Source organism: Elephantulus edwardii, unplaced genomic scaffold (assembly GCF_000299155.1).
Source record: "Elephantulus edwardii isolate Elephantulus edwardi_28Jun2011 unplaced genomic scaffold, EleEdw1.0 scaffold00144, whole genome shotgun sequence".
Taxonomy (NCBI): Eukaryota; Metazoa; Chordata; class Mammalia; order Macroscelidea; family Macroscelididae; genus Elephantulus; species Elephantulus edwardii.
The window spans coordinates 3,750,140-3,761,672 of record NW_006399894.1 but is presented as its reverse complement, the minus strand read 5'-3'; the positions used below and the strand labels follow the sequence as shown (position 1 = coordinate 3,761,672).

Genomic DNA, 11,533 nt, shown 5'->3' with positions numbered 1-11,533 from the left:
TTTGTTGTTGTTAGGTGCCATCGAATTGTAGACGACTCAGCAACGCTATGAACAAAAGGCCTGAAGTTCCCCTACTATCAATAACATTTATCAAAGTTCATAGAGTTTCCATGAGCATGAAATAAATAAATTTACTATTATCAAATATGGTGAAACCTCACAAAAAATAAGTAAAGAAAGGAAGGAAATAACAAAGATACAAAAAACAGTAAAACTAATGGCAGTGGTTTTATCATGATATATTGGGTGAAAGCTCTTACAAGTGAATTTCACCTCCTGTTACTGAGAACAAAATTTTCAAGGTCTGAATTCTTAACTCTCATGCTATAAGAAATCCAGCATATTAGTCACTCTGTCCTGCAAAAGCATTTCTGACTTACAGTCTTTCCAATGCTCTCTCTGCAAGAACAGTTTGATGTACTAGTCGTCATTTCCATTTGGAAAAAAAATAACTACATCTCTGCTCAGCTATCACACTTCTTCCAGTGCAGTGTGCCTCAGTAATAAATAAGGTGCTTTCTTTAAGTGGAAGTATATGCTTTTCAAATACATAAGTCTTTGGCATACTTCTAGAGGGCATGACAGAATATTTATGTTATTGTTTAATGGCAACATCCATTTCTTTCTAGGAGCAATTTTTGATGAATCTGCCAAAAAGGACGATGAGGTGTTTCGCACAGCAGTTGGTGACCTCAACCAGAATGAGGAGATCTTACAGACTGAGAAAATAACATTTTCAGTGACATTTGTTGATGGCAACAATCCTTTTCAAGCAGTTCAAGAAGGTAAGGCCAATTGGCACGTCATTTTGTTTTCTGTTTGGTTGGTGGTGTGTTCTTTTTTTTTTTTTCCTTACTTGTTTGCTTTGGGTTCAAATGACTTGGCAATGAACTAGGATTTGTAATAGTTTTCAAAGGTGGACATCCAGTTTTGCATGTTACTGTTTATTAGCTGTTGCTGTCCTTTGAGAGTGCAATTATGGGAGGATGTTAATTCTGTATTTTTTTATTTCTTGAAGGGCATAGTATAGAAATGTATTGCTTTAAATGAAATAGAGCATGAAAATGAACATAATAATTTACAATTAAAATATTTGTAAAGTTTCCATAATTTCATTGTAACTAAGAAGTTTTAAAACTATGACTTCATACCAGATGTTTTATTCTGTTCTTTTTGAGGTAACTGCCACATTGTGTGTTGTTAAAACTAATAATGACATTTCAGTTGTTTTCATGACAAATATATTACAGCAAACAAGACTTTTAGACACTATACACAAATTAGTGATTTTGCACCGGAATCATAACATACCTACTACCTATGCTATAAATTTTTGCTTTTTTATGCCAAATAATAAAGCATTTTCTAAATTCCCTGACGATTTGACTGAAGCAAAATTTCATAAATTCAAAAAGATACAAGAGTAAGTTGTTTTTATTTTATTTTCCTAGAATAATTTCTCCTGTGAATGAGGTTTGAATTGAAATAAAGCTTAGACTAGTAGAATTCTATTTTTATATACTCAGTCTAATTGTATTGGTAAAGCATTCATTGTATTTTTTTTGTTGTTGTTGTATTTTAATATTTTTGAGATAATATATTTACATTACATGTAGCAAGAATATTTCAGTAAAATTTTAAAGAGGGTTTGGCAGAAGAAAAGGCTGATGCAGTTTTAAATGTAGATAGGTTTTGCAGGAGAATTTTAAAAAGTGAAATATTGAGGAGGTAAGGCAAATAGATACAAATAGCTAATAAGTTATAATTTTCAGTTATATGTTCAGTTGTATAGGTAACCATTATCATGATATATTTTTGACAAGTTTTACTGATTACTGTAGAAACTTACTTATGCTTACTTAGAAGTTTGTCTTATTAATTTGGAGAGGAAAATTTCATTATGAAATAAACAGAATTGTTTTAAGTTAAACCAGTATTTGCAAAGAATATTCACAATAATATAGCGATATTTAATTTATAATTTTTAAATTTCAGTGGAACAAGTCAGATTTCTAGAAAAAAACTTAGTATTTCCTATTAAAAAATCAATATTATTCTTGAAATTTGGCATTTTAAGTAATGAATATGTTAATGAGTTTCTTATACATGCATAATTTTTCTAAGTTGATGTTATTATATTTACATGATTTTCCATGTAATAATGAAATGGAATTTAAGGCAACTTTAGAACACCTCATAAAATTTATATACTAGGAAGTAGATGACATTACTTTTTAAGAAATAACTATGATTTCCTTTTCTTAACTCTTACCTTTTAACCACGCATATCTATAAGAACCAGATTGTGATCAAGATAATGATTGGTTTGTTCTTTGTGATTATATTTGAGCAACTATCACAAAGCTGTCCTAAAATATCTACCTTAGCTGAAAAGGTTGTTTTTGTTGTTGTGTACTGTGGAGCCCCTAGTGGATTTTCAGAAGCAGTTAATTGCAAGGGGCGAGATTGCCCAACTTTCTTCCATGGAGAAGCTGGTGGATTCAAATCACATGCCTTTGAGATTGCAGCAAAAACTGTCATAAGGTATATAGAAAGAAAGCAATACAGCACAGTTTATTGAAGGGAATTATATGCAGGAGTGGCATCCACTTCCTAAACAACTTGCCTCGGGAAACTCTATGAATTTTTATAAATGTCAATAGTATTAGAGGGGCTTCGGGCCTTTTGTTTATAGGGACGCTATGAGTCCTGCTTAGCTCAGAGGCAATCAACAACAACAATAATTTGTAAATATGCCATTTGAACTTTATTTAGGGATGGCAACTTGAGAAGATAATTAAAAAAATTATATATCACAGTAAATTTGTTTATTGTTTTCTGTAACCATTCTGCTGCTAGCTAAGTCTGACAACAAACATAGCCTGAAATAATCTGTGGCACTGAAAGCAAATGTAGGGAAGTAATGGAAAATTTCAGATGCAAGCCACTGTATATTTCTCACAGATTAAGGAGAGAGAGAGAGAGAGATCCACAGCTTGCCTCATAGTTGTTAGTACTAATAGAATGTTCTGGACTAGCTACTTTGATGTTGTGCTGTGTGTAATGAACCTGAAATAAGTTCCAGGAAGTTCTGAAGAAAATGTTTTACTCCACTCAATAGCTAGAGTGACTCTGGTTGATTTCAGATGAAAAAAAAAAATTAAAATCTTTCTAGAGCTCTGTTTTGTACCTGAGTGGTTCAAGCAGGAGAAGAAAATAAATTTAAAAAGATCAGGCGACACTTTGAAAGTATTATTAAATATTTTGAGAAAGCTGATAAGAGAAAACACCAATTGTGCTTTAACAATGATCAGTTTTTCAATGGACAGATTATTTACCTCCTTACCATAGAGATCTCAATAAACAGGATCTGATAGTAGCTTATTTGCATTTATTTTTAATATTTTAAGAATGAATAAAGGTTTGATAGTACAATTATCATTAACACTTGGGTTGAACACCCAGAAAAATGAATGCTTTTTGTTTTTCCTGTTTTATTTCTTTGAATTGAAAATATTTAGTCAAATAGCCTTTTTCACAGTGGTTAAGGAGCTGGGCTGCAGTTCCAAAAGCATGTGGTTCAAATCCACCACACGTTGCTCTGTGAGAGAAAAGATGGGAAATCTCTTTCTATGTGATTTACTGCCTCTGTAAACCTGCTGAACGGTTAGCTATGGGTTGGTCTATCTTGATGGTACACAACAACAGCATTGAAAATTAGTAAGATTCCATCAAAGGATACATAATAAGAACAATCTAAAATTTATATTTGCTAGTAACGTCATTCAGCAAGCCAGGCTTAAGAGCTACAGATTCTTTTCTCAGAAATAATCTATTTTAATAAGGGAGAAGGATATACATATTAATAGCTTATTTATCAAATATATATTAATAAAGATTGATAATGAGGAATTTTGGGGCCTTAGTTATAAGGAATTATGATGTCAGCTCAAAAGCATGTGATTCACATCCATCAGGTACTTCAACAGAATCAGTAAGATGGGCATTCTCTTCCAGGGAGATTTACTACCTCCGAAAACCCACTGGAGGGTCTGCTATGGGTCAGTATCAACACAATGGTACACAACAACATATGGGTACTATGACAGTTTTCCTATGTATTTTTTTACTAATAAATGCTGAGATATTAACTAGTAGTTTTTACAAAGATTGAGTTTTAGAAGGATAGTTACTTGAAGCAAGGTCTATTTTATTTTCTCTGTACATCAGCAGCAGCACTTGATCACCTTGTAACATTAATTTAAAATCATTTACATAAGTAAATAGTAGAGAAAGAAAACATTTTTGTCTTTGTAAAAGCAATCAGTAAATCAACTGTTATTTTGTTTTATCTTTCTTTTTTAATATCCTTACTGATAAACCATTTTTTTCCTATTGACTTATTGAGCAAGAGTTTTGTAAGTCAGGAGTTCTGGGAGTTTTTTGGTGTTTTTTTTCCTAGCAATTTTTTTTCTTTCTTTTTTTATTATTTTGTGTGTGTATACCATCAAATCAGATCTGACAGGTACAGGAGGAGATTGCTCCTCTTTCTCCAACAAAGCATCTGGTAGATTTGAACTGAGTACCTCTGGGATTAAAGTGTAGATTTTTGCCACTAGACCACCAGAGCTCCCCTCTAGCACTTTTTTAACTTTGCCACTTTGCTAGGTCTAAGTTTCCTTTACAAAGAAATATAAAATATATGTGTATCTCTCTCTCACACACACACACACACACACACACGCGCGTGCGCAGTGGTTTAGGAATTATAGACATATAGAGGAAATAGAGGATTTGTTAGGTTTCAACTCATGCCTGTCCACCCACAAAATTTTCAGTCAGAAATTCCATGAGAGGAGATTGCCCACCTTTCCTCTATGGAGCAACTGGTGGATTTCAAACACATGCCTTTGGATTCACGACAAAACTCCTTACCACCAAGCTTCCTACAGGGTTATCGACATGGAAAATGATTCAACTCTAATTGAATACGTTCACTATGTACATGTTGTAACTGAGATCCAGAGTGTATAAACATTTCACCTAAATTTAACTAATGTCGTCAGGGAAATATATAGAAGAGGAAATAAAAACAAACCACAAAACTAAATACCTTTAAAATCATTTCATATTCTTCTTCCTGTGTCTGCAAACTTCCTGTGAATTGTGTTTCAGATTATATCAGAAAGAGATAAACATTCTTTTCATTCGTGTTTTATATAGCATGGAGTGGCAGAAAAATTCCAATGTAGATGGTAATGCCTTTGTGTAAATTATTGTTGGTCTTTAAACCTTGACTTTCCTCATCTGTGGAAAAATGAAGCAATTAAAATGAAAGGCATTTTTGTAGGGAAATGAAGTAATTGAAGCTTAAGGTGTGTTTTTTTTTGTAACTGTCATTTCTATGATTTCATAACTGAGCCCTGTTAGCCTAGTGGAAAGATGTTGCCCTTCACTTGCTTTTAATCAAACAGCTTCCACCGGAGGGAGATGGGAAATTTCCTCTAATGAGATATATTGTCTCCGCAAACAGGCTGGAGGGTAAGCTATGAGCCAATTCCCTACAACACAGTCAGTACATAAAAACAACAACATGAACATATGACTCTTTAAAACAAACTCTTGGATTTAAAATATTAAAATATCTTAGATACTATTTTTGTTTCTATCTCCCTAGAAAATTCTTTACATTACTAAATTTTCTATTTGAATTTCTGCTGTTGTTTTTAAAATAAATTTAGTAGTTTATATTTCTTCTTTATTTCTTGACCCTATCCAAATATTCAGTATAACTAAAAAAAACTCAGTATTACCAAATCTAGAGTGTCTTGTATTCTACGTCTGATTCAGTAGACATAAATTGTTGAAGATGCCATCGCAGCAAGGAGCTGCACTACAATTTTAAAGGCATATGGTTGGAGGCTACCAGCTGCTTATTGGAGAAGGATGGACAATCTCCTCCAGTATGATTAACTGAAAACCCTCCAGAAGGTCAGATATGCGTCCATTCTGACTGTAGGATACAAGACAAGAAATCGGATACAAATTATTTCCCCTGGTATTGTTGTGCTGGACATAACATGTATGCTTATAGTTCTATGATGAAAGAAACTACTGTGTCTACAGAAATCAGTAATCACTCTTTATACCATTTAACTCTTAGCTAAACTGTTATCACTTTAGTGCTTTAAAGGTAGGAATTTGTCATAAAGCAAATTGAGTTAAAATAAGGGCAAAACATTGACATAAAATGTTCACAATGGAATGTGAATCCAGGCAAAACTTGTGAATGCTTTGATATGTATCAAGAAAGACACAATACTATCATGCACTAATTTTGAATGTCAGAATTTTGCAAAAACCTTTAGACATTCTTATTAGAAAAATATGTCAGAATGATATGTTTAATGGCAAAATATATACAGGCAGAAGGGCTGTACATGGTTCAGTTAGAAATAAAAGGGGTAACTATCATAATTACTCTTTTATGTTTATTGCAAACCATTAAAAAAACCACATGTAGAGATAATTAACAATTTCAGTTTATGAACAATTTCTTGTGTTTTTAAAATATGGCATATTCAATCAGTAATTTGAAGGTAAGATTCTGAAGAAAAGTCTCATTATGGAAAAGGGCAGTAGAGTTAAGCTACTATAATTGTAAAAATATAAAAATGAATTAAAATTTAGTTTTATGTAAAATTTCAACTCCACTCATTGCCTTTAAGTGAGAACCCACTCACAACTGAGGATTCAGTGGGTTTTAAGAGGCTGTAAAAGGGACACGAACGAGCAGATTGCTCGTATTTTCCCCACAGAGCCTCTGGTAGACTTGAAGAGCAGAAAGGTGTGGCCTGTGAGTTAGAAGCAGAACTCCTGATGAACTACCTTATCAGGTCCTCCTTTAAAACTGTTATAGTGAAGTTGTGACTAAGTTTTCTCATCTTTTAAAAACTTCAGCTGCTTTTTTAGTATACTGCTTTGCTAACCTCCACATGTGTAGCAATCATTCCCAAAGATTCTTAAGGAAAAGCAGATATACCAATAAACTACACTGATGAATGCAATTACGATTATCTCCTAAGAGTCCAAATGAAAATATTTGTGAGAAAGTAAATTATGTTTATAAAACAATGAGAATGCCTTATCATTTATTAAGTAAATTTCATTTCCTTATAGTTATATCTAAAATGTGCACATAAGCTTTTTCATAAATATAAAATGTGGTATCAGGAGGTTAGCAACCAGCAAGTGTAAGGAAATAAGTAGGAAAAATCCAAGACATCTCACCACTGGATGAGAACATTGCTCTGCCTGTATGCTAAATATAAATAGTCTGGTTCAAAGAGAATGTAAATGTGAAAGAATGTTTTATGTGGCTGCACTATTTGGCACTTTATTTCAGGCTTTGATGTCATAATTTATATATCCCTCTACTTTAACAGGATATTTTTACTGTGTTAAAAATCTTCATAATTAGCTAATTCCCCAATGGAAAGAATTAGTGGGAATTCTGCAACTTACCTGGAAGAAGGCTGTAGTGTCTATAGTTCATCTGTATCTTTTCCTGGTCCCATTTTGATAAATCCACAATTTCAGTTGCTTTCCTGAGTTATCTTTCCTGATTATAGCTTGAAAACTGATGGTTCTAGAGACCAAGATTCATGGTTTGAGTTGGTTGTTGTTATTAGGTGTAGTCACACTGACTGTCAATCATAGACACCTGATGAACAACAGATCATAACCTTGTCCAATCTTGTACCATCTTTATGATCAAGGGTTCAAGTCCATTCTTACACTCTGACAAGCCTTCCACCTTCCGCAGTATAATGCCATTTTTTCTTCAACTAGCCCCTCCTAATGACCTGCTCAAATTATGTAAGATAAAAGTTCATCACCATTGACTCTGTGAGCACCCTGGTTGCACTTCCTCCAAGATAGGCTTGTTTGTTCTTTGGTTTTCATTGATGTACTCCATAATCTTTGCTAACACCAAAGTTATATTTTAGAACTCTTCTACAACACTCTTGTCTAGATATGGGTTTTGCCTGAGCACAATTAAATGCTCTGAGATTCCCATTCTTCTCAAATAAGTTAGCCATAGCTTGTTATGATCCACACAGTCAAATGCTTTTGAATAGCCAATAAAGCACAAATAAACATTCTTCTAGTATTTTTTACTTTCAACTAGGAACCATCTGACATATCTCTGGCTCCACAGTCTCTTCTTAATCCTGCTTGAAGTTCTGAAAGTTCCCTATCTGTGTACTGTTTTAGCCATTTTTTAATGATCATCAGCAGTGTTTTGCTTGCATGTGATATTAATGATAGTGTTTGATAGGTTCCTTATTCTGTTGGATCCCCTTTATTGAGAATGGGAACAAATATGTATCTCTTCCAAATCATTGGCCAGACAGCTGTCCTCTAAATTTCCTGGCATAGATTGATGAGCACACTCAGTTAATTGAAACAAATAAATTGGTATCCTATTGATTCCTGGGGTCTTATATTTTGCCAATACCTTTAATGCAGCTTTCCCTGCATTCCATGTTGTTGTTGTAGTTATGTGCTGACGAGTCGACTGAGACTTATAGTGACCCTATGCACAAGATCCCTAAACTCTGCTCTATCTTGTGCCAACATCACTGTCTCTGCCACACCCACTCCCACTACCCCAATCACTGAATCAATCCATCTCATTGAGGGTCTTCCTCTACTGCACTGTGCCTCCACCCTGAGCTGTTTCTGGTGCTCTTTAATCTTTAAACAAAAATTCTTACTCTTTGGCACTTTGGAGAGATTCTTGACATCAGATTTTCCTAATGCAACATGTTGTGCTTTTTGGGTTTTTTGTTTGATTTTTTTAAAATTTCTTGACTGTTACTAACATGAATGTTGATTATAAACCCAAATAAAATGAAATTATTTACTACTTCCTTATTTATCTATTATGATTTTGTCTATTGGTTTGCTTTGGTTGAAATGTGCATTTATATATTCCTTCTTTTCTTCTGGGATGCTACAATGGCTTAGTGCACAGGGAATTGATAGGGACTTGTGGTGAAAGCTCAAAGGTTGAGCCACTGTGGAGATTTGAATACAACAGCTCCGTGGAAGTCAGATGGACAATCTCCCATGTGACTCTGATAATCCTGTGGAGAGACAGCGATGAGTCCATTCTGACTCGATGGCACTGAGGTGCGTTGGCCATCCCTCCTAATACTCATCTCTAATAACTACAGCAGTGAGCTCAAGTGTGTCAAAGATGATGGTGATGGTGCACAAGAGGACAGGTTTCAGGTCTCTTGTTCATAGGTTCTTTATGAATTCTGTTCAACTTGAAGACTTCTAACAAAAATAACATGTTCTCAATGATCTTTGTGACACCTTCAAGTCTACATATTCCATGAGGTAGCAGAAGGAATAGTTCTTCCAACTCCCCACATACTTCCATAACAAGAATAATAGAGTTTGTTGTTCATGCAAGAACTACCTAGACCATCTGCTTCCTTCCACAAGTCTAGGCTATTTGTCCATCTCCTGATAATCTCAATAAGCAATATCTTTAAGATTTAAAATATAAATTTTCTTAACATGTAATATTTAACCTATCCTCATCATGATCAATATATATTCTTGTAAATATATCTCAATAATTTCTTCCACTGAAGAATTGACTGTAAAGAAGTTAAAGAATATGTGCGTGGATTCAGAACAGTAGAGTGTTTAGTCAAAGTCGTCTTTTCAAGTAGCAGTTAAATATCTAGGAACAATACTATTCCAAGGTCATGTCTGTAACAATGAAAAATAAAAACATTAGTGAAATAAAGAATTTAAAAACACCCTGACATCGAGATCCAAGTACTTTACTTTAGAAGAACACTGGGGTTTTTTTCAGAGCAAGGAGAGACATTTTGTCCCTTGTTGTTTCACCTATAACATGGAGACTTAATTATGTTAACAGCAGAAAGAGATATGACATTCTAGTTCTCTCAGTATTTACTTTGGAAATGAGAGGTAATTTCTTCTTCTCTCCCTCATTGCTTCTGTCTTAACATAATGTTAAAGAAGATACAAATTGAGCCATTGCTTTTTTTCCTGTTTTTTGTCCCTTCTGATTTGCTTTTATATCTCTGTGTTTGTAAGCTTTTCCCCAAATCTCAGTAAGTCCTAGACTCAGTCACAGTTTTCTAAGGTAGATCTCTGTATTATAATTTTATAGCCTTGTTTAATCGGGGACTTTTACTTTCATATCTACGATTGTGTACTCTTGTTTAGGTGACCTCATAAAATATACATTTTAGCAACTTATGCTTCTTGGCATCTAATTTTATTTAGAAGAATCTTTAACAGCTTTCTATGAAAGCTCTGCTTAAAAGTGGTAAAATATACTCTTTTGTGCTATTGTAATATTCTTTTTGCCGACAAATTTCTTTTCTCATAATAATAACACACCACTTTCTTCCCTTCTTTTTCTGCCCTTATAGATAAAGTACATGATTATGGCAGTATAATTCAGTTTTTAATAGGTCTTTTATGATACTGACTTGGTAAAAGAATCACTTAAATGTCTTAAAGCAACTCTGAATATATGGTTTATTAGATTAAAACCCACACTTCTCTGTGTTCTGTAGTCGTAATGAGAGGCCATTGCATAGTCATAAAAATAGCTTAAGTTCTTGTTGACAAATTAAAGGTGACTTTATTATACTTCGAATTTTTAACTATTAGAATTGTTACATCTTTAAAACTTGCTATAGAGATTTTCAAATGATTCACCTTGCTTAATTTAGATCATAGAATGGCCCAACTTTTTATTTTAACATTTAAAACCATTTTTGTACGTCCTTGGAAAATGTTGTTGTGCTTATGAAAACCACAGGGTATGTATTATGTTAGTCCCCATGCAATATTTTGTTGAATTATAATTTTCAAAAGAATTACCACTGAAATATCCACTTTTAAAAGGAACACGTACAAAGCTAATGGGCAATAGGAAATTGCATATTCTGGGAAATGAAAATGAATCAGCAAGTGCTCTGGGGGTGCTTTCTGTAAATGTTCTCTTTGAGCTAATTACCCTGCACCAAGTTGTGTGTCCATTGGCTGCCTTGAGGTCTTACATGCATAGTTTGATATTTTTATCTTGCCAAACTTGTTGTTCTTGACTTCTGTCCTTATTTCTTCCTTTTGCCCTCCCATTATAATCTCTTTTGTAAACTCCATGGCAAGTTCTGTTTTATTTTTGTAGTATATCGTAGTATAAAATTCAGTATGCTAACATTTGAGTCAGTATAATAAATTTGATAAGTTTTATTTTTCTAGATGTCCCTGAGAGAGAGAAACAGTTAAGTAACCCCAAGATTGATTGTTAAGATCTATCCAGAGGTGCACTGGACGTAATATCTGGTGAGCTTCTTCCAAAAGGTCCCAACTTGTGAATGACCTGTGAGGTGCAGTTCTATTCTGCATGCATGAGCCAGAATCAACTTTGCAGGCAAACAGTAGTATTCATCTTCTTCCTCGCTATTGG

The 11,533-nt window shown here is 33.7% G+C and overlaps 1 protein-coding gene across 2 annotated transcripts in view; it reads left to right on the top strand.

The window, feature by feature from the left end:
• The window catches only part of GRID2 (glutamate receptor, ionotropic, delta 2), a 2,375,079-nt gene that overhangs the window by 436,860 nt on the left and 1,926,686 nt on the right, over positions 1–11,533 (top strand). For both annotated transcript variants that reach the window (XM_006894480.1, XM_006894479.1), the window contains exon 2: positions 630–785. In XM_006894480.1, the coding sequence (XP_006894542.1) occupies positions 630–785 (156 nt within the window). The remainder of the gene's footprint in view (positions 1–629; positions 786–11,533) is intronic.